General features: G+C 36.6%; 1 protein-coding gene and 1 long non-coding RNA gene across 2 annotated transcripts in view; one reads left to right on the top strand and one right to left on the bottom strand.

Annotated features, from left to right (window-relative positions):
* The first annotated feature begins 1,972 nt into the window (after positions 1-1,972).
* LOC123322762 (coiled-coil and C2 domain-containing protein 2A) overlaps positions 1,973-25,055 on the top strand; it is a 52,958-nt gene continuing 29,875 nt past the window's right edge. The window contains exons 1-4 of the mRNA XM_044910776.1: positions 1,973-2,524; positions 19,704-19,882; positions 20,417-20,560; positions 22,495-24,030. Coding sequence (XP_044766711.1) covers positions 2,006-2,524; positions 19,704-19,882; positions 20,417-20,560; positions 22,495-24,030 — 2,378 coding nt within the window. The 5' untranslated portion in view covers positions 1,973-2,005. The remainder of the gene's footprint in view (positions 2,525-19,703; positions 19,883-20,416; positions 20,561-22,494; positions 24,031-25,055) is intronic.
* Positions 6,264-6,991, bottom strand: LOC123320699. Its single transcript, XR_006538787.1, has 2 exons — positions 6,660-6,991; positions 6,264-6,603 (listed from the first exon to the last, which is right to left on the bottom strand). It is a non-coding gene; the product is annotated as an uncharacterized LOC123320699 (long non-coding RNA).

The following is a 25,055-nucleotide window of genomic DNA, read 5'->3' as shown; positions in this document are numbered from 1 at the left end:
TATCCGAAACTCTTAAAATGAAAAAGTTGAAAAAAAAATCGAAAATTATTACTGAAATAGATCCTAATACACCTTAGACCGTTTGTTAGGTGAATTATCGCAAAGCAGTGAGAAAATACTTATCTCCTGATTCGACCATGTGTTTTCGTTTAGGATGTTGGCTCGTTCGATATTTACGTGGTAATGAAAATGGGAACTTAGGATTGCCGAATTTTTCTCATTATTTTTTTACTAACTTTAGCCCGTTTGCAACAGCCGCGAATTCTCTAGAGAATTTTCTCGAGAATTCATGCGCCGTGAATTCTTTACCGTTACATACCCACTTTCGGTAGAATTCACTGTTCAGTTGCATACAAAATAATCTCTGCTGTTTTCATACCAAAATTTGGTAGAGAATTCTCCAGAGAATACTCAAAATCTCACCAATAAAATTGGTTTCAATTATTCACGATTTTTTCCACAATGGGCATCACAATCTTCTTGTTCGAACATTCCAACAATCGTCCTGAAAATGAGATGAAATGGGAAAATATCATAGCACTTTTTCAACATAACTACCATAGCACTTTCAAGAAACTGCCTCGATTTTCTAATTTTTTTTTTCATCCTGAATTGAACGATATACCAATTATGATTATCTCAAAAGTGACCTGATGCATCTAATCCGATGAACTTGGTACTGAACCATTCATTGTCCAGCCATATGTTTATATGTTGTGTTTCGTTTTTGCGATGACGGAGTCATCTTCCACAGTACCGTACTTGAAATTTAATGAAATTTCGTCGAACTTCTAGGAGTTGTATCTCAGCCATCTTGGATATTTTATGTAGACAATTTTTGGTGAGACGACTTATTTGATGAGTTCCAAAAAAAAGCCTTACCTTTGAAGACACCCTGTATACAGTAGTGTTCGCTTACAACGGCTCCGTTTTCAGCGAACTTTCGCATATAACGAACCAATTTTTAGAGAATAAAAATAATAGTTAATTCCTGATAGCTATTTACATTTATCCTTTATTGCGAACTTTGCTTTTAGCAAACCGTTTTTGGCGATCCCTTGAGGTTCGTGTTTTTTTCTGATATGCCTCACCATCTCATAGTGCCACGGGCCGCCACTGCCTCAGTCAGCCGACTGTCACGTCATACCAGCAGATCTGCTGGTGCTTTTGGTGGTGCTGAACACCGCTCGGTATGCGACCCTGTTCCCCAGGGAATCATTCGCGACACACTCCACCCGGTGCCATTCAGCCCTGGGCACGATTTCTTACACCACGGCTTAGGGTACAGTCTCAGTTTTCACTTTTCACCGCTCAACTTGGACCTCGATCGCCATCGTCAGTGATCTAGCAGGGGATCTAGCACTAGCAGGAGAGATTGATATTTGGGCTATTACACCCCTTGCACCACACCGCTGAATCACCTCAGAGGACATAATTTCCAACTGCTGAAGGAAAAATTTGGAACAAACCAAGGCCACAACTTTATCTCTAATAGAGTATTTGCAGCCTGCAATCCCCTACCGGCAGATAATATACGATCTATCTTGGTTTTGGTTGCCTTTATGGATACCTAAAAAAGTCTGAATATAATCAACAATCCCTCGAGTTTTCTCAAGCTTGCTAGCACTAGCAAAGCAACTTTTATTATAAAAAATAACTCTTCAGAAGCGTTAATTTGCAATAATTCTTCGCTAAAAATATTCGCTCGATTCATTGAGTTCGATAATCCTAACACACAACTGGTATCAATATCTCATATTTTTAACAATTTTGAAAATATCTTGCTACACCTAGCTAGTTATTATATAAAAACATATTATAATTTTCAATAATAGTAATTCGATGAAGAACTCAGGAAATAAATAACCGGAATAAACTGAATGCAACTGGAATAATCGAATTTCTTGAAACCGAATCTGTGTCATTTCATATGATATCTTTGTTATTTTTTCAGGAGGAACTGGAACTTCAAGAGATTAATAGTTCACATTCTTCCAAAAGTTTCATGAAAAGGGACAACAAGGTACGATCTCCACCACATTCTTCTAAAATATCATCAAAAGGCGATGGCAACAACGATCTAACAAACTTATTCTTGATCAAGTATAATTCTAACTCAAAGCCACTTCAGTCTCCCTTATTTGGAAGTCCAGATAGAAAGCCTGATAGAAATTTTTCAAAAAAATCAGATACATTGTCAGACACGCAAGAAAATTCTCAAATATCTGATGGAATTCTACGAGCTGATAAAAAAGCATCAGTTGAAAGTCCGAGTAGGACAGATTCAAGATCTTATAGAGATAGAGTTAAAAACAGATTTCAGATGATCAAGGAAAATGCCGGAAAATCAACCCATAAAGGGAGTTTTAAGAATACAACTAACAAGTTAATTATGGAAAGAATCAGACAAGAAAACGATACAATTGACTTTGAAATTGAGCAAAACAAAAGATCATTTGCTAAAACAAATGGGAACGGCATAAAAATGTATGAATTTTTTGTTGGACAAAATGGACCACCAGAGGTGAGTGTTTCATAGTAGTAATATAATTATTCAGTCATAATGCATGACATATGCAATATCATAGATACAAGAGCAATGAACAAAAGAAAGTACTTGTGTTGTGAGATATGGCTTGGATTCGATCAGTCTCATGATTCATGGATAGATAAAATGGCTTGTATAGATCGAAACACTTCAGAGATTCTTCAACTGTATTGCTTTGATCTTTAGTTCAGCAACATATACTATCAAGAGAATAAATTTAATCCAACTTCATATTACCATTCTGAAATGATAAATTATGAAAGAAAATTTTGTTTTGAATGTAAATTTCACAATAGTATAATATAACATCGATTGTGGCTTGAGTTATTGTAAGAAATTATGAGCATTCAGTGAAGCTGTCAACGAATGAAGACTCTTTGATGTTAGGGGGAAATATTTTCATTTCATTTGATTACATGCAATGGCTGATGTTAACTGAAATCCTCAACTTGAATGAAGCAAATTATATACAATTTATTCAAAAAGTTACTGTTACAACCACAACTGCGAATGACATGACCGTCGCTAGCCAAACTCTAAATTGGCGCCATAGCAGGGAATTCAACTTTGTGAAATTCCATAATTTCTGAAAAATTGAATCAACAATGGAGAAATATTCAACAACAAAAAATCAGCATAGGTCAAACTATTACAAAAAATTTAAAATACTTGTAGTATTAATAAAAGGTGAATAATATACAGGGTGTGGCGTAATGAATGGATAATATGGAGCCTGCGGGTAAAGGACCTTATGGCGGCTCAGAAAAATATATTTTATGTTTATTAAAAGTTCTTGGTTACCTGAGTGCCAAAGCAAGAGAAAACATGCCTGTTTCACTGAGATTCTGAAATGGTATAACTCACTCCAGCATTAAATACAAAATAAATTACAATTGTCAAGGCAGAGTTTGATGTAAGCCTTTTTCTTTAATTTTTAGCAACTGAAATGTGACTTGCAAGCAGAATAAAGCAATTATTCATAAGAAGTTGTAAACCATTAAGTAGAGCTGCTGATGCCCACTTCGAACCCTTTTTGTAAAACTCGATTCAATTAAACGATATTTTAAAATTGGTTTTTTTCTCTCATATTCTTTCATTATTAAGCCCTATAGTTATAAAGTTAATAGTTTTTGAGCGATTTTCAAGTAACGAAGTGAATTTGAGCACTTTTGTAATTCAGAAAAAAAAAAGCCAAAATTTAATTTCTATTACATTGAGTCAAGACCTTTTTGTTACAAAAATGCTGAAATTTAATTCATAACTTGAAATTAACTTGAATATAGATTTCACAACATTGGGGTTCAATAATAAAAGAAAACGAGAAAAAATAACAATTTTAAAATATCGTTTTATTGAATAAAGTTTCACAAATGATGTTTAAATTGGCCACCATGAGTTCTGATACATGCTCTATAGCACTTTCTGATGAATCGTAGCTTTGTTGCATATCAACAATTTTAAAATGAGTATCGTTTCATTGAATTTAATTTCACAAAAGATGCTCTAAAAGACCACCATACGAGTACATGCTCTATACCTTCTTATAGATGATTGCTTTATTCTGCATGCATTTCTCATTTTAGCGGATAAAAATTTTAGAAACAGTGTTTACATTAAACTAGGCCTCAACTGATTGCAATAGGAATTTATTTTGTATTAAAAAATGCTGAAAATACAGAGAGTTATACCATTTCGGAATCTCAATAAAACGGGCATATTTTTTCTTGCATTGGCTCTCAGGTAACCATATTATTTTTTAAACCGCGCTAGGTTGAACTTATGAAAAAAAATAAGCAAAACGGCAAAGTTGAGTTAGATCTTTTTTCATGAAGCACTATTAATGCACCTCAAAAATAATGAATCACATTCGATAGATCATCTATCCAGGAATACTATCCAAAAAACAGTTTGAAAAAATTCCTTCATTTGAGGTCTTGCCTGCAAAACGAGTGGCGAAGGGTGTGATTCTTTTGAATTTTCTAAAATCTCCAATATCTCGAAAACCACGGCACTTTTACTGAACGTAAAATATATTTTTCTGAACCGCCTTAGAGTCCTCTACCCGCAGGCTCCATATTATTCATTCATTACGCCACACCCTGTATACATTGTGTTACCAAACAAGTGCGAAAGTTTCTGTAATGTAATGTAATGTAAACTAATAAGTCTCAATCATCATAAAATTACGAGCTATCAAAAATGAGAAAAACAAATTTTTATAATTTTTTCCTCGAAAGTTCTGGAAAGTTGAAAAATATGGCATTTTGTGGGCATGTTCAGCAATGAGAAGGCTACAGTAGAAATCAAAAGTCTTCACAGCCATATGCTATAGTTTCTCAATTCCGTTCCCAGAAGAAATCTGTTCATGCACAAACGTTTTATTTTATTTTCTGTTAGGAAACTTTTGCTTTTACGGATTCAAAATACGAAAGAGTCAGAAAAGATTTCCAGTGAATGGTTTTTTTTCAAATTGAGAAATTGTAATAAAAAAGTTCTAGTAAAAAACGATATTTTGGTTACATGTTTCACCCCTTTCAAAAATCAGAACAAGATTGAGAAACTATTTATAGGGGGCCTTACTATTTTGTTAAACATGCCCACAAAATGCCATTCCTTCAAATGTCCAGAAATTCCAATGAATAAATAATCTTTTTTTATCCATTTTCAAAGACAGGCCTGAGAGCTTTAGTTAATATGAGAGGCCTCCTTCAATATTGAACAGGGAATCCTACAAAACATCCTACAAAAACTTTCTCACTTACTTGGTAACATCCTGTATACAAGATAAGATGAATATCAGCAAAATGAGTTTCTGTAATTTAATTATTGTCTTTCCACTTTTTTCTCGGAAAAAACATTTTCCTTCTCTAAATTATTTGCCAAACTCTTAAGATAGAAAGTTGTGTTACTAGGGCAATATGCAAACATCATTGAATATGCGAAATATGCAATGGAATCAACATAAATGCTAAGATATTTAAAAATAGCAATTTTCTCTATTTATTTAAGTTCCATAATTCCTGAACCTATTTAACTATGAGCTATGAACGAGTGGTGAAAAATCGGAAGCGGAATTATATATAATGAATAAGATAAAATTATAAATTGAAAACATTAATTTAATTCTGAAAAATCAAATAACTATATTTATATTTTTCTTCAACCATAAGGATTTCCTAAATTGTGGAAATATTACAAATATGAAATATTGAATGTATTGTAAGCATCATTATTCAGGATTTCCTATAGATTTCCATCCAGTTAGTCGCTGCCGAAACAATGCTTCAAAAATAAAGAGTTATAGAGTTTTTTCCTTCAATGACTTTTCGAGATCCTAATCCAAATACGTAGTTAGAATCATAGATTAAATGAACAGAGAATAGATGGACCACTCGAAAAACAAACTTCAGCGTCATCTGTTTTTACGGTACATGTACTAATTTTCGACGAAACCAAATAAAAAGGGTTTCTGTAACGCTCATTTTTAATTTTCTTGTAATGATCAAGGCAGAATATATTTGAAAATTTCTGAGTGAAACTCAGAGAAACATTCGAAATAAATTGCTCATTAAGAAATTGCAGTGAGATAACGAATAATACGAATCTTTATCTGGATTTTTCTCTGATCCGAAGAATCGAAAAAAAAATCAGTTCATAATTGAAAAATTTATTGCATTGTTCTTCAAACACGGATTCATTTTATAATCGAAATTACCTTTTAAATTCACTTTATTCTAATTACAAAACTTATTCATTATACAAAAACATTTCTCATAAAGTACCATAATTCCTAATCACAAAAACAATTCAATATTTATACATAATATACACATATTCTGTTGAATATCAGCAACACATTTTTGAATATCAAACAATAAAGCATATGTATGACATGAAAAAGTTTCAGTAGAGGTTGATGTAATGAGGTACTATACAATTCGGCGTATGATACAAGATCTCAGAGAAGAAACCTCAGTGAGAAAACCCTGCCTCCTCCAGAGTATTGTAGGGCGATGTTTAATTGTACTTTGGGGAAGTAGCGAACATCCTATGAACTTGTCCAATAAAGGTTTTAAGGTCTTTCGAATTCAATGTAATGTCGCATAATTACCTTCTTGCATCACGATTTTTGCACCCATAAACACAGCACGACTTCACTCTTGCAGACATTTCGCTTCGTCTATTGAATAATTTATTAGAAAATTATGTCAATTCGTAAATTGATAGATAATCAAAAATACATCTGTCGGTCTATAGATCTCTTTGATCAGTCGTTTGAATATTCGGCGGAGATCACGGTCATTCACGAGTGATAACGATCGAAAGCTCAAAATGCAGTGACACCTAACGATCAAATTTAGAATAATTTTTGTGATTAGTGTACCATAACAATAGGTGGCGCCACTTGTCAGAGTGATCCATCTATATTTTAATTTAATCTATGGTTAGAATATACAAAAAAATTCAAATTATTAACTCATTCTATAAGCAATAAACATTAAATAAATGATATAATGAATTGATTCAGAAATGAACTTTTCGCTTTCTTTTCGTTCGAACACTGAATATAGGAACATGGAAATTAAATACCTTCTCGAGTCTTTCACACTCCTCTCCGGAACCAACATTCCGAATTCTGATTGAAGAATTGGAAATAAAATAGAAAATAGTGTCCGAAATGTAATATAAGCCGCTCCAAAATCCAAACAGTAGTAGTCAATATTCATCAAAGAGAAGCAGAGCAGTTTGATAACATAAATAACTCTTAAAAAATGGAAATGGCCACTACCTACAGTGGGATATTTATAAGAAGAATGGGAATGTGGCACCTTTGAAAGTTTTTTTATTGCGTTTTCACGAGTAAGCACGCGCCTAGATAAATTTCTATGTTCTTGCCGACTGAATTGCATTTATTTCCATTCTATACTTTGAATCTCTACATATGTTGATTTTTTTCTCGACCAACTCAAAATGCCGCCTCTTAATCCTCTCTCCTAGGCGCGACTCCCTAGCGACGGCCCTGGTTAATGGATTCAAAATGATCAGAATATCAAGGAAAGAAAATCATTTACACCATCGACGAATTCCACATATAACTTGATGTTTGTGATATTTTTATTATTTATTTTATTTTCTAGGCTTGTTTATATGTTTTTCTTCTTTCGACTTTCATGTAGTTTATTATTTTAATTGATAAGTGTAAGCAGTACCGAATGTAATAGCACGATAAATAAATCTATCTATCTATACAAGGTCTTTCACGAGGAACCTCACCCATATTTATACGGGAAACTACTGAACGTATTTTCATGAAATTCAGCACTTATAAGTATTTCACGATGCTGATGAAATCTAAAATATTTTCAAGGCATGAGCACCTCCGGTTTTTCCGGAAATGACGTCAACTTCCGTTTTTCAAATTAGAACACCATTTTTTTATTGCAGAAATAGATTCCTTAGAAAATTTGAAGTTATTTTGATGTAACATTTTTCAGTTTTGGTTGGAAAATTCTCTCTGAGCGGGAAAATTCGAAAAAAAAATCGAAAATAGTGTAATGAACCCCAGTTTTCTGAGGAAAATTGGAGTTCATCTTAGTGCATTTTTTTGTTTTAAATTTCCGTCTTTGAAAATATTTTAATTCTCGAATATTCCGTACGTTAATTCCGATGGGCAGAATAAATGTAAAAAACCGCTTATCTGTATTTCACGTTGTTTTTCTTACATGCCGCTGAAGATTTCGACGTTTTTCATCTGTTGATATGCGATAAACCGGAGCTGACGACGTTTTTCAGTCTTGTCGCATTCTGGAATTTTCAGATTTTACCGTGAGAGGGGATATGCCTATAAAATCAAATTTTCCCCCCGCGACGGTCACTTTTCGACTTTTCGACTGTTACTTCAGTTCGTCGGCTGACTTTTGAATTTTACTTCAGTGCTTTCCTTTCGCTTGAGTATTATTTCGCTTTCTAACGTGGTTTCTAACTTCTGGTATAAATTCAGTTGATTTTCCGTAGTACTTTCGCCGTTGAGAATAATCATTTTGTGTTATTTGCATCAGTGCTTAGAATTAATTTTTTAGTTTTTCTTTTTAAATCCTTTGAGTTTCGAGTGCTTGAAACAAAGGAGGTAGGTCCCCGTCTGTACCGTTCAGTTTCTTTGTTAGACCTACGCCGTTACTTCTTTAACTTTGACACTGCTGTACTGTATCGTTTCCTGTTGTATTTTATCGTTCTTTACCCTGTCCGCGTTCCGCGTCATAAGTGTTAGATCCGAAATCTCTTCTTTTCTGTCAATCATGGTGTGCTATAACCCTTGGGGCAGAGAATAAGAGATACCGCACGTTACTGAAGGGAAAGTTCCGTCAACCCCCCTGTCCGCGTTCCGCGTCATAAGTGTTAGATCCGAAATCTCTTCTTTTCTGTCAATCATGGTGTGCTATAACCCTTGGGGCAGAGAATAAGAGATACCGCACGTAATCAGTGAAATCCCGTAGTTGCGTTAAAAATAGACATTTTCTTCGCTGTCAATCATGGTGTGCTATAACCCTTGGGGCAGCGAATAAAATTCTCGAACCGACCCGCCCTTATTGTGTTTCATTCCCGGAGAAATACAACTACACACCGATACCGTATAGCAAGTCCTTAGCATTCGTCAGTTCTGGTTGGCGCATTTTTATTGAACCGTTAATTTTTCACTACACCCGGTATAAATTTCATAAAGTGCTCGTGACCGGATAAGATTTCCCGAATGTATTTTCACTGATAGAATCACTCATATTTTATATCACACATATCTCCCTTGTACATGTGATTAGTTTCCGAAGTTGTGAATAAACTTTTACATAGTTCGATTTTGACTTCTTCGTTGTCGCTACTACCCTAGACAACACCGAGCTCTGTCTCTGGCTAGCAGCTACTCTGGTAGGTTTGCTATTCTTCCTATTGAAAAGAATAGCTGGCGCTCGAGATTAAGGCTTCTCCGAGAAACGCACGTTACAAAAATGGCGCAACGAGCAGGGACAGTGCAAAATCCAGAAGGAAACAACAGAGGTGAGAAACATTAACCGGACAGTGAGTGAATTCCCGAAACAGTGAGTAAAATCTAAGAACAGTGAGTAACTATTTCTTGAACCGAGAACTGTGAAAAATAAACTTGAACTGTGTTTTATTACCTGCCACTCTGTATTGAACTGTTATACTGTGAATTGAATTGGACTATATTCTGAAAATTTTCCTATTGTTGAAACCTATTGGAAATTATTTGATTATTCCTTTTGTCGATTACTTTATTGAGTTATTGAAAACTGAACTGTTATTGCGCCTTTGTATCAGTGAAAATTATTTCCGATTTCTTATTATTTCTGATTTATTGAATTGAACTGTTTGAATTTCGTATTGAAGGTGAGTGAATTTCCGAACATTGAAAATCTATTGTCACAATTGGTAAAATTTAATAGGTTTGATAATAATGAATCACCTATTACCCTATTGATAACTTGTCTACCTGCTTTTATTTTCTTTTGACCTGTACTGTTGAAACTTACCAATTATTGCTGATTTTTCTGAAACCTATTGCGATTTATTTTCTGGATATTGAACTTGAAAAACTATTTGGAATCTAACCTGTGCGTTCTGGTGCGGTTCGAATTTCGGGACATTTTCCGGACTATACGAGACAACTTGCGAGTGTGTGCGGTATTTCGCGAATATTTTTCGAACTTTAGTGGGACTGATTGACAATTTTTTTTTTCGAGTAACGTTGGACTTGTAAAATTTTTGGTGCGATACATCGGGACTTAGATTATTTTAGTGCGCCGGGACTTGAACTTAGATTTTTTTTTGATACACCGGGACTTAGACTTTATTTTTTTTTTTTTTGGGGTTACACCGATACCCACTTCGAACTTAAGTGAGTAGGTTAGCTAACGATTAACTCACCGGGTTGGACTTAGAACTTAAACGGATTGTGAAAGACATACCGAGTGTGAAAGATTGGTGCGTTCTGAATCGGACTTAGTTGAAAATAATATGTCGAACATGGATGTAAACCGGTTACTCAGTGATGAACTTACATACGAATTACAACTGAGAGGACAATCGATACCGGGTACTGTGATGACTAAACGGAGTCTACTACGACAAGTACTTCAGTCTAATGAACCTATACTACCCCCAACATCATTGAATTCCGCCTCCGAGATTGAGATTTGCCAAAATAAACTCACCGATTTAGTGGAATCCCTTCAGAACTTCAATCATGAGAATGCAGCTAACGAATTTTCGCGAATTTACACCCGATTAATACACATACAAGGAAGGCTGGACTTTATTGTTACTGCAGACACAACACAGTTACAACTAGTTGGACAAATGAAGGCAACTACAGCTAAGGCGTTGGAAACACTAGAGGAGCTACGTAAAAAGAGCAATCGTGAACAGCCGCAGCCATCTAACCGACATCAGAGGTCTCTCTTAGATGTGGAAGTGCCCAGTTCACCTGGAGTGTCGCCGATCCAACCGGAGAGGATTTCAGGGCTCCGAGAGCCATCGCTTATCGACTTGGGAGATGGTGTCGATCCTCCTGTAGCAATGGATGTCTCACGTACTGGTACACCTGTAAGGAATCCAACATTAGAACAGGTCATGAATGAGACAAGACAGACATGTACAGCGTTACTGCGACAGTTACCAGCGATACCTCTCACGCAGTCACAGGACTGTAGAACAACAACACCTGAGGGTCTGACACAGGGTAGATGCATTAATTCTACCCGAAGGGTGTCTTTTCCACACTTACCTGCACCGTGGATGGGTCCTGACCGACCAATTGTCACTACACCTGCCAGATCAGAACCGGAGTCCCGATCAACAATACCGACTGTCCCTGTACACAAGTGGAACATTTCATTTGATGGCACTGGAAGTGTGACCGGATTTCTTGAGGAAGTGGAGAGGCTGGCTGAATCCCGTAAAGTGTCCCTGGAACAAGTTTTCGAATCAGTTTACGAATTACTACGAAAAGATGCAAGGGATTGGTTTATTCCCAGGAGAGGTACTTTCGAGGACTGGGAAGATTTCAGCAACCAACTGAAAGAAGCATTTCTGCCTGTCAACTATGAGGAGAATCTGTTGGAAGAGATAAAAAGGAGAACACAGGGCCCAGAAGAAAAGCTGCTTCTGTATGTTACCCGGATGCAGAACTTATTCCAGAAACTCACCTATACAAAACCATCCGAGGTGGAGCAGATCCGACTTATCCGACAGAGGTTGATCCCGCCCTTACAGCAGGCCTTGGCCTTCCAGGAGACCAAGACGTATGATGAACTTCTCCGTAAGGGGAAAGTTTTTGAACTGGTCCAGTGGCAGATGAGCCAGTACACCCGGCCACCCTCAAAACCAGGTTTCGTGGAGGAACCTCACCTAACGTACACTCCCCGTCAGCTGAACCGATATCAGGCGAGTTTTTCTGTGGATACCGTAGAACAGGTTCACCAAACAACCGGTCACAGAGAACCAGTACCGCCGACGCAAGCCAACCAGACACGACTTTCTCCGCCGGGGGAAAGCCGTCCAAGGCCACTCAGATCCAGAGAGTCAATAGTCCGGCAACAGGAATCACACCGTCCAACTTCTGGAGACAGCTCCGAAGGTAGATCCGGAAATTCAACACCGCCACCCCGTCGTCGAGCCGAAAATAACCACGCTGACCGGACCCAATCATCATCAGGGAGGAAAGTGTCCTTCCAGACACAGTGTTTCCGATGTGGTGGATATGGCCACATGCGTCGAGAATGTCGCAGGCCACCGAAAATTTTCTGTTCTCGATGTCAGAGGGAGAACATTCTCTCACGAGATTGTCCCTGCCGTCCGGAAAACTAGACGGAGGTATGGAGAAGGAGTCGACCATATCTCCCAACACATTGACTCCCATAACATCGACTGCCTGGAATGATAACCGACCGCTTGTCGAAGTTAAGATAGCCGGAGAGCACTACAAAGCATTAATTGACACGGGAGCCACGAAGAGTTTCGTAAGTCGGAAAGTGGCAAAACAGTGTGAAAGCAAGGGAATCACCGGACAACATGTTGAGAATGGTTTCGTGGTGGTTGCAAATGGTCAACCCACGACAACACCCAAACTCTACACTACCGTCGTTCACCTGGCTGATTATTCCTTGACCGACGTAAAATTTTTGTTGGTGCCTGATTTACCAGTTGACCTCATTCTAGGAATGGACGTTTTAGGAAGGTTCAATTTTTCCATTAACCTCAGTACCGCGGACTGTTACCTGGAAGGTCGACTGATTGCCAAACCAACACCGAAAATTCAAGAAGCTGTTGAGGTGCAGGGCCGGAGAAAATCCCTGAAAACACCTGCGGACAGCCCGTCACCTAAATCGTTACCGTCCGTAGATTCCGTATACCTGGCTGAAATAGAAACAACACAGTGCAAATGGTACAAAAAGAAGTTACAGGAGGTGGAAAAAGACCCAACAAATTTTCCTGACTACGCCGTTAAAAATGGAAAACTGTTACGACATTTCTGGGACTCATCCGACTTCACAGAAGAGGGAACCGGCCAACCCTGGAAACTCTGTGTACCATCCGAACAGCGAACAGAAGTACTGCAGGAAAACCACGACTCAGAATTAGCAGGTCACATGGGGATTGCCAAAACGATTGCACGGATAGCCAGAAATTATTACTGGCCAGGGATGTTTAGAGACATTGCGAAATACGTGAGGAACTGCACATCGTGCCAAAAGTACAAAGTTTCGCAACAGAAAACCCCTGGTAAGATGCAACCACACCGAATGGCGGATGCGCCGTTCAAAGAAGTATCCACGGACATAGTTGGACCATTGCCACGGTCAAAAAAGGGAAACTCCTACATCGTGGTAATGCAAGACCGGTTCACAAAGTGGGTAGAGTGTCGTCCGTTGCGGAAAGCTACCGCCAAAACTGTTTATTCGGCCCTCTACGAACAAGTCATCCTGAAATACGGTTGCCCAAAACTAGTAATATCCGACAATGGAGTACAATTCGACAGCAGGCTATTCAAGAACAGTCTCCGAGAGCTGAACATCGCTCACCGTTTCACACCACCGTATACCCCTCAGTGCAACCCTGTAGAAAGAGCTAACCGTACCCTGAAGACCATGATAGCACAGTTTTGTGAAGCCGATCAACGAACCTGGGATGAAAAGATAGGAGAGTTAACGTTTGCCATCAACACCGCTAAACAGGAGTCTACTGGATTTACACCGGCATTTTTAAATTATGGAAGGGAACTAGAAGTCCCGAGGGCGATTTATTCGACAAACCCCCACAATAATGAAATGAACGGAGAATCCAACCGTACAGAAGAAGAAAATAGAGACATGACTTACCGTACTCAACAGATCAAACATCTCCAGGAGGCTTATGAGTTCGTCCGTACCAAACTGTACCGTGTCTTCCAACAACAGGCTCACCACTACAATCTTCGACGAAGAGAAGTCCGATACCATGTGGGAGATAAAGTTCTACGCCGAGACCGTCCTTTATCCTCGGCCGTTGACAGTTTCGCCGCCAAGTTGGCTCCGAAGTTTTCCGGACCGTTTACCGTTGATAAAGTTGTTTCACCTGTCATCTACGACCTGAAAGATACAGAGGGTAGAAAAATCACTAACATACACATTAAAGATTTAAAACCATTTCATGCATAATATAATATTATTGTCATGATCCGTTAACCGTTCTATAGAAATAACCTCTGAAAGGAGTAAATCCGTTATTTTTCCGTTACCAACTATATTATTATATTCTGTTTACCTGTTGATCCGAATAACTGTAGGTGCACTAACTGGAAATTGTCCTTGTCATTCTCATCACTGTCAAAGAGAGGCTGCCGTCCAGTGTTATATCCCTAGTGCATCCACCCAATCTGAACCACCCCGGAAGAAGTTGAACAGGTTCCGCATGTCAACCAGTAGGGAGTTAGCCCTTTGTGCCTGTCCAAGAAGCCGAAGCTACCTGCAAGGAGAAACCTCGTAAATCTGAAGCCCGTTATTAAGCATAATTATAACCGACTACACCGTTACAATTCCGTTCAAATTCCGTACATGCACCACCGTTGACCGAAATATTGTATCTACAGATTTTCATCCGTTCAACATGCAATTATAAATCAAACCTGTTAAAACTGTCCGAAAAATCTGTTATTTATGTAAGGAATACCAATAAAGGATACTGTTTCACCTTGCAACTGAGTATATCCGTCTATTAATCCAATAGATCTAACCAATTTCTGTCCTGAACCGAATCGAAATTATTGTACCGTCAATTTAACACTGTTTACCTGAAGAAAACACCGTCTACCTGAAAACAGAATACAGAGAAAAACCGTTCCAAGAAGAAAAGTTGACCACGAGGAACGATGAAGATTGGAGAGTTTATTGTTAGAAATTACCCACCTGCAAGTCTCCTGCCGGCTCCGAGAGTCCCAACATCCGTATGGCCAGGTCGAAAGGGGTGAACCGGTCCATTGAGCCCCCACGTCGAGCTGTTGGAGGCTTTCCACCTGTTGCAGCTCCCACGAATCCTGGGTAACCTACAAAACCACGATGGAATTCAAACACCCGCCAAACACAGTTAAATTAGGTACTCACCGGAGGGATGAGGCATGGCACGTTTCCGACCAGCGATGAAGATGAATTTCCACATAGAGAAAGAAGATTTTCCACTATTAAATACCCACATCATGTGTCCACGGAACGCTGAACAAGGTGCTTTGACAAGATGGCGGAGACCTGCGCCGAAATGACTGACGCTGACGTTTCTGCGTGCGCATTGGAACTACCATTCTAACCATAGAGAAGATAAGTACTATCGAATACAGCTATTGTAAACTGGTCACGAGTATAGGTGACGCGCGCGAAAGTAAGGTCATTATTTCTAGGGGTAGATAGAGTCGTGAAATTAAGCTCACTATTTCATCGTAAGTTAATTTCTTCCGAGATGGAGGGGGTGTAATGAACCCCAGTTTTCTGAGGAAAATTGGAGTTCATCTTAGTGCATTTTTTTGTTTTAAATTTCCGTCTTTGAAAATATTTTAATTCTCGAATATTCCGTACGTTAATTCCGATGGGCAGAATAAATGTAAAAAACCGCTTATCTGTATTTCACGTTGTTTTTCTTACATGCCGCTGAAGATTTCGACGTTTTTCATCTGTTGATATGCGATAAACCGGAGCTGACGACGTTTTTCAGTCTTGTCGCATTCTGGAATTTTCAGATTTTACCGTGAGAGGGGATATGCCTATAAAAGCAAATTTTCCCCCGCGACGGTCACTTTTCGACTTTTCGACTGTTACTTCAGTTCGTCGGCTGACTTTTGAATTTTACTTCAGTGCTTTCCTTTCGCTTGAGTATTATTTCGCTTTCTAACGTGGTTTCTAACTTCTGGTATAAATTCAGTTGATTTTCCGTAGTACTTTCGCCGTTGAGAATAATCATTTTGTGTTATTTGCATCAGTGCTTAGAATTAATTTTTTAGTTTTTCTTTTTAAATCCTTTGAGTTTCGAGTGCTTGAAACAAAGGAGGTAGGTCCCCGTCTGTACCGTTCAGTTTCTTTGTTAGACCTACGCCGTTACTTCTTTAACTTTGACACTGCTGTACTGTATCGTTTCCTGTTGTATTTTATCGTTCTTTACCCTGTCCGCGTTCCGCGTCATAAGTGTTAGATCCGAAATCTCTTCTTTTCTGTCAATCATGGTGTGCTATAACCCTTGGGGCAGAGAATAAGAGATACCGCACGTTACTGAAGGGAAAGTTCCGTCAACCCCCCTGTCCGCGTTCCGCGTCATAAGTGTTAGATCCGAAATCTCTTCTTTTCTGTCAATCATGGTGTGCTATAACCCTTGGGGCAGAGAATAAGAGATACCGCACGTAATCAGTGAAATCCCGTAGTTGCGTTAAAAATAGACATTTTCTTCGCTGTCAATCATGGTGTGCTATAACCCTTGGGGCAGCGAATAAAATTCTCGAACCGACCCGCCCTTATTGTGTTTCATTCCCGGAGAAATACAACTACACACCGATACCGTATAGCAAGTCCTTAGCATTCGTCAGTTCTGGTTGGCGCATTTTTATTGAACCGTTAATTTTTCACTACACCCGGTATAAATTTCATAAAGTGCTCGTGACCGGATAAGATTTCCCGAATGTATTTTCACTGATAGAATCACTCATATTTTATATCACACATATCTCCCTTGTACATGTGATTAGTTTCCGAAGTTGTGAATAAACTTTTACATAGTTCGATTTTGACTTCTTCGTTGTCGCTACTACCCTAGACAACACCGAGCTCTGTCTCTGGCTAGCAGCTACTCTGGTAGGTTTGCTATTCTTCCTATTGAAAAGAATAGCTGGCGCTCGAGATTAAGGCTTCTCCGAGAAACGCACGTTACAATAGAGCTCCGCTGAAACAAGAATAACTTCGAGGTTTTTGGATGGAAAATTTTCATTTTTGGGATTTTTCAAGATGTAAGATTGATGTATCCACTTTAAAAATCGAAATCGCGATTCATGATACAGGGGGTGAAAAAATCGCTTTCAAAGCTAGGGATGACAAAATCGTGAAAAATCAATTTTTTCAAATTAGAACCCCATTTTTTTATGACAGATATTGAATCTACGTTAAAAAATAATGTGAGTGTATGCATCACACCCTTGCCCTAAAGTGGATATTTTCTGAGTTATTCACAAAAAACTGTTTTTCGTCTTGAATTTTCAGCTATTTCTTTTCCCTTCACGCCAAAAAGATGAAATTTTCAGGAACTGTTACTTAAACCATGTTTTAGATTTAACTACCCTAATATGCAAGAGAAAAAAGTTACAGGTTGTTCCTAAATAGATGGCGAATTTTGATTCGAATTTGTATCAGAAACCTCTTTATTTCAACTAATCGGCCATCGGTTTTCTCTCCAGTGATAAATAAATAATTCCTTATGAACCATATGCAAAAACTAACCATGTTTTACATTCTTTTTTTTTTAATGATAGATATCATTAATTACATGTCCCAAATTCCTCTTTATTCAGTAGCATTTTGTGTTTACTATTAATTTAGTGATAATTCGTATTAAGTTATAGAATCGATCACTATGCCTAATTTTAGCAATGAAGATTATTTAAATCTCATTCTACTTCATGGAGAATGTAATATAGTTGTAGATAGAACGATTCGACTGTTCATTGAGAGGTTTCCTGACCGACCCAGACCAACGAGAGATACCATTAACAGAACCATGACAAACTTGAGAAATGTCGGATCTTTCGTTAAGAAAACTATACACACAGAAAAAAGTGTTGTAGAAGATGAGAACAACGAAACTACAGTTCTTGCATATTTTCGTGTGAATCCTCAAAATTCTCTCAAAGATGCCGAGATTGATCTGGGATTATCTCAATCGAGTGTTTGGAGAATATTAAAAAAACATAAAATGCACCCATATAAATTCAATAGGGTACAGCATTTGAAGGAAACTGATTTCGTCAGGAGAACAGAGTTTTGCGAAGCTATGATGATTCGATTTCAAGAGAATGAAAACTTTTTGGACTGTATAATTTGGACAGATGAATCTAAATTCACAAAGAATGGTTCTTTCAATAGGCATAACAGTCATTATTGGGATGAAGAGAACAACCACCACTTCAGACAATGGAACTTTCAAGAGACCTGGAGTTTCAATGTTTTTTGCGCCATCAAAAATAATGCAATTCTCGATGTTCACATTTATGATGGGACTTTAACTGGTAAGATAGAACACTACACATGTTTGCATTATTTAAAGAATGTTCTCCCTTAGGAGATAGATATTCTGACTTATTGACTCAAATAATTGAGCCGCTAGTACAGAACCATAATGACTTATGGTATCAACAAGATGGCGCGTCTCCACACAATTCACTCAATGTGTCAAATATCCTCTACAGGCTATTTGAAGATCGATGGTTGGCGAACAATGGTCCAAAATCTTTGGCCACCACGTTCTCCCGATTTAACTCCTTTAGACTATTATGTTTGGGGTAGGATAAAAAATATTGTCTACTCAACTCCCCTGACTGATAAAGAGCACTGCATAGAACGAGTCAGAAATGCGTTCAGGTTTGTTTAGATTTTTAGATTCATAGTTTTGAAACTCAATTTGGTTTTTAAACACTTTTGCAGATCTCTTCCTCCCGATGAAATAAGAAGAGCAACGCACGAAGCATTCCTGAGACGTATAAATAAATGTCAAAACTTTGAGCATCTTCTCTAGTTATAACTGCGAGAGTTTGCCATGGTTCTACTAATAGTAACTTGAAGTCGGTTTCAAGAAGGGGTGAAAAATCTACAGCATGGTTCAAATAACAGTTCCTGAAAATTTCATCTTTTTGGCGTGAAGGGAAAAGAAATAGCTGAAAATTCAAGACGAAAAACAGTTTTTTGTGAATAACTCAGAAAATATCCACTTTAGGGCAAGGGTGTGATGCATACACTCACATTATTTTTTAAAGTAGATTCAATATCTGCCATAAAAAAATGGGGTTCTAATTTGAAAAAATTAATTTTTCACGATTTTGTCATCCCTAACTTTGAAAGCGATTTTTTCACCCCCTGTATCATGAATCGCGATTTCGATTTTTAAAGTGGATACATCAATCTTACATCTTGAAAAATCCCAAAAATGAAAATTTTCCATCCAAAAACCTCGAAGTTATTCTTGTTTCAGCGGAGCTCTATTTTCGATTTTTTTTTTCGAATTTTCCCGCTCAGAGAGAATTTTCCAACCAAAACTGAAAAATGTTACATCAAAATAACTTCAAATTTTCTAAGGAATCTATTTCTGCAATAAAAAAATCGTGTTCTAATTTGAAAAACGGAAGTTGACGTCATTTCCGGAAAAACCGGAGGTGCTCATGCCTTGAAAATATTTTAGATTTCATCAGCATCGTGAAATACTTATAAATGCTGAATTTCATGAAAATACGTTTAGTAGTTTCCCGTATAAATATGGGTGAGGTTCCTCGTGAAAGACCCTGTATATATGCAGGGTGTAATACTACAACTTCTGCACTATCGCTGTGGTTACTATTTTGAAGAACTCATGGGGGCATTGCGATCAGTTGCAGGTAGGGAGGTCGTCAGAAATGCTTGAAGATGTGATTGAAACTGTAAATAAATCGACAGAGCAATTAATTAACGAGTCATCTGATGATGAATTTTTGGTAGAAATGAAGTATCCACAATACCTGAGAACCAAACAGAAGGCATCAGAAATGGAATGCTTTTTCAGACCAACTGGGTAAGATGGAGGAAGAATGTGATTATGGGTTGTATAACATAAAACTGAGGTTTTATACAGGGTTTCACCATAGACGCGACGGTCATCATCAGCATTTTTATTGCGGTAGTGAATAACACAAATACAACCAGGGTTTGAACTTTCTTAAAAAAATTTGAATTTCTCCCATATTTATGATCCCGTATTTCGGAAAATCATTGACCACCTAATATACATTTATAAGACCCCTTATATTTTTTTTTTAAGTTCGAGTAAAGTGACCACCACCACTATTCGTTCCATTGGGCCGTAAGGCAGATTTAAGTTGATTTACTTCCAAGTTCGAACGCACCGAAAGAAGTATTAACTTCAAAAGAAAACATTTGAATGATAATATTTCCGACATTAAATAAAATTAACGAATAAGTTGAAGTAACAATCACTTCAATGCTTTCAATATTCGACTTTTTTATTATAATATTGGTGCACATATATTATTTCAACATTTTTTTGTTTACTTTGCCATAAATGTCTTGAGTTCGAATTGTTTTATAGAAAAACTCTTGATCTATCCAAAAAATTGAATGGAGAAGAGCCAAGATTTTTAGAGGACGAGGGTTACTTCATGCCATCAAGACCAAATATTCCCAGAATATCATATAATATAGTAGAGGAACGTCTGTGGAATATTGGAGACATGTAAGTTTCATTTTCATATAAGATTATATTAGGGGGCTTTCATTAATTACGTAAGGTTTTTTTGGGGTTTTTCTGACCCTTTCCCCCCCTCATTAATATTTCGTGACATTTTCCAGAAATTTATCTCAGGTATAAATAAGTTTAATTTATTCCAATCTTCTCTGATTAGTGATTGCACTCGTAAAAAAAAATATCAACTTTTTTATTATACATAATGTTTCGAAATTCAACAAAGTAATTTAAGGAGTATTCGCCCTAAATAATTTCAAGGCAAAAATTTCAAATAAAGATCCACAAACTCAGAACAAAATTCAAACATACTGCCTCTGAAATTGTCATCTGCTTTGTCTATGAAGTGGATGGAGTAAGGAGTGTAAAGAAACCTCAAAAGAGAGAGACTCTACATTATAATTGAAGTTAAGATGCGTAATCGACATATATTCAGGAGTTACTTTTCTCAAGGCCAGTCTTATCTCGGTTTATATCCTTAGTGAAATTGGGCCTTAGTTACAGAGCTACAGGCTGTTGAAGTAAAATTTTTTTTAGTTTTTTTTTACAGCTATTGCAGTTTTTGACAAGAATATATTTTTTCAGCGCTCCCCTTTATCTAACCCAGATATTTGGATTTTTTGACGTCAGCTCCTGCTATATTACAAAACTTAAAATGAATTCCTTTTCGTATCCTCGAAATTTTTTCTCTAACCAATTTCGAGCAAATCACTGCTGATCAAAAGGCTGCTATTATCAAAATAAAAAAAGGATATTCAATACCTAATTTCTTTGGTTTTCCATAATTTTGATTTGTTATTGAAGGAATGTATTTCAAACTTTGATTTTTTTACAAAAGATGCTAGAAATGCCTCTCTTCATCGTCGATGTAACTCTCCATTCTAAGAAGATTATACTTTATAACTCCGCATGGAATATACACTTAAAATAAAAAAAATTCGGTTTTACTTACAAAAATTATACAGGGTGTTTTTTTGACTCGTACAAATAATTTGAAAGTACATAGATTCTTGAAGTCAAAAGAAACACTTTTTTCTTTTATCATTTTTATCTTTAGTTCTATCTCACAAACGGTTTTATGTTTTATTGAATGAAATGAATTTCGGCATATAATTTTTCATTTATTTGATTAATCTTTTTCGAACACAAGTTATTACCCACGTTTTTCAGTTTTCTCATTATGAGCATTGCGTACCATAAAAATACCAAAAATTCAAAGAACTCAACTCTTGAAACTAAGTTGGACATTATCTAATAAATATTTGAACGTTTTAAAAAATAAAAGTATTCCTCATATTTTCTCGTATAATGCGCCGTTTTCGAGTAATTTGTTGTTCAAAAATTGAAAATATCTGTGATATTCGGAAAATTGTACTTTGGCTGAATACAACCCTGTTTAAAAGATCCACAGATGTGTAGTGTCATAGATTTGCCTTGTTACTCCGAAGGGAATTCTGTTTATCTACGGGTGGCATTGCTCATTATGAAAACTTAAAATGGCTATTTCTTTTTATTAGGGCCGAATCGGAAAAAATTGGACGAGAAAAAATTGTTTTTTTTTGACCTCAAGAATCTACTGTTGAAATATTTGTACGAGTCAAAGACTCACCCTGTATATTTATAAGTTGAGTCTGAAAATGAGTCGGTGGTTAGAATTGGTGTTCTCTCCCGTGTAAATTTGTGGCGTTCACAATATTATGTTTGATTGGTAGGTATTTATTGTTCAATACAGAATTATTCTTTCATTTTACTCAAAGGAAACCAGTTTTTTCAAAATTCTTAAAAAATTTCTTGAGGAAAAGAATAGCGCTAGATTTCCGAGAACCCTCTTTCCCCCTACGTGATATTTTTTCTGTCCCCCTCATCCCCTTGACGCCCCACGGAATTTATGGACGACCCCTTAGTAAATTACGATTTCGTTCTAGAAAATGGTTCAATTGCCAAGGTGAACTGAAAATTCTAGAAAATCCGGTCACTAGTTCATCAATCAGGCCTACAGAATTCCAGAATATGGAGAATAATTCTACAATATTTTTGAAACCAATAATGAATAACACAGAGTGTCAGGAAATTCTTGTGATCAAGGAGAATATTCTCAAAGTAACTATTAAGAATATAAAATTTTATCATCATCCCTTATTCAGTTTAGAACATGTACTGGAGAAGCAATTGAGAAAGACAGCAGAGACATATGAAAGGTATCTATCGAATTACGTTCTGAAAAAGATGTACAATCGCTTAGAAGCTACAAGACATATTTTACTGAATGCTGAAAAAACAACAGGTGATGATAAAAGAGAGAAAATAGCCAAATACAAAAAAGATATAAAGGAATTGAGAGAGAGTCTTTTCATACAGGGAAAAGAGGAAAGGAAATTATTGAAATCTACATTAACATTGTGGAAAAATATAAAACGGTTAAGGTCGAAGAATGGCTATATTTCAACACCTCTGAAATTAATAATCAACAAGGAGTCGCAAAGTTTGAAAGCAGATAAAAAACTTTATGAAGAGAATCTACAAAAAGCATATCAAGAAATTTTAAGGGAATACCGGGACGAATTCAAAAACAAAATGAGAGAGTATAAAAAAGCGTTGCAAGAGATTCAAAGTAGTCCAAGATCAGAAAATGACGACACTTTGGAAGATTCTCCTAAAAAGCCAACATATAATGTAGATGAAGATTCTGTATTCCAGCAGTTGAAAGAAAGATTTCAGGAATCCTTCAGAAGTCCTGGAGAACCTATGATCCGTTTCAAGTTGATTGATAGTGTACCGATAACTGAAGAAGTAGAAAATCCTCTGGAAATATCAAGAAGAAATTTGGTGGCCTCTACGAAAATATATCTAAAAATAATCTGTAATAAGTTGACTGTTTGTAAAACCAAAGCGATCACGTTAGACGATAATTTCGATTGTTTTTTCAATGAAAAAATTTCTATACTCTTGACGAATATTCCGAAATTCCTCAAAATAGAAATTGTAGAACAATCAAATATGCTTCATAAACATTCGTCCGCCGAAGTGAATTTGAATGTTCCATCCCAATCGGTCTCAAGAAATAATACGAAGTCTGCTCAAGAGGTATTCGAAAAAATTAATGCCTCCATTTATAAGCACGAAGCAGTTGGAAGTGGCATCACTTTTCAAAAATTGTTGGAAAAGAACGATCTCGATGTTCCCGTCAACTCAAAGGATATAGAATTGAATACTCATGGAATTATACACTATCAATCGTATTGGGAAAACACAGGATTTCAAGAAAATAATGATAGTGTGGTGAGAGATGATGTACTAGAAGCTATTGTTGACAAAAATGGTACTATTAAAGTCGATAAGTTGGCCGAATGGATAAGTCGTACCAAACCTGATCCTCAAAATCCGAGAAACTCAGTTTTATATGAGTACATTCAAGGATTCAGTCAAAATTTGACTGCATTGAAAAAAAATAATTACTTCAGGTGAGACTTTCTACAATTTTTAATTAGTTAACACTTTTTCATTAAGGTATATTTCGAATAAAATTATTTATTATTCGTAGGGCAAAACAATCCGTTAGATAACGTCTTTTGAAATGTCTCGATGAAAACGGTGAGCATATCGAATATTTGTTATTAAAAACTCATCATTATACAATTTTTCTTTCACTCTTACTCTTTGACTAAAGAAAACACAGAATTATGATAAAAATTGACTTTACAGGATATCTCAGGAAATATGCATTTTAGGGCAGTACTATACTGCATTCAAATTTATTTTAGCAGTCGGTTGGCCATGAAATAATTTTCTCAAGTTTTTGTAACTAGAACGAAGTTAGGTTGGCACTCATGAAATGTCGTTAATGTCATAACGCCGTTGCCACAACTAATATCAATTTTTATTACGAAAATGCCGAAAGTGATTGAAAAATGAGCCAGGTTTTCAGGAAGTGCTATTTAGAATTCAGGTCCGCTCATTCAAATAGTTATACCCTGATATTCTAAAATCCACAATACGTCAGACTTAGCGAACAAATCAATGTAAGAGAATTTATATAATAGGCCTGTTCGTAGTGTGGTACACAACGGTTGTCCCTAAAATGGAATTGCGCTTGCTCTGTACAGTTCACAACCGTTGCAAACCACTCTACGAACAAACCTAAGGTTTCATCTGAATCTAAACGACTTAAATTTCAGCTGGATATTTCCACAATCAGAAAGATTGTGAATGAAGAGGATGATCGAGAATTTCCTTCTATTGGGAGACCCAAAAAAGTGGTGGCATTTGAGAATTTTATGTTTGAGTGGATTAATGCGAAAAGTTTACTACAGGATTTTCGATAAATGTCATCGGAGAATAAGTTCCCTATAATGGATTTTTCTATTTTTCATTTGACTTGTCCTATACAATGTAAATGTCTTAAGGTACTAATAAATACCTAATTATTATTATTACATCAATTTATTAAGATGAATAGCCACAAATACGCGCAAGTTGCCCTGTTACT

This window comes from Coccinella septempunctata, chromosome 1 (genome assembly GCF_907165205.1).
Source record: "Coccinella septempunctata chromosome 1, icCocSept1.1, whole genome shotgun sequence".
Taxonomy (NCBI): Eukaryota; Metazoa; Arthropoda; class Insecta; order Coleoptera; family Coccinellidae; genus Coccinella; species Coccinella septempunctata.
The sequence above is the reverse complement of the archived record's forward strand: the minus strand, read 5'-3'. Positions and strand labels throughout refer to the sequence as shown.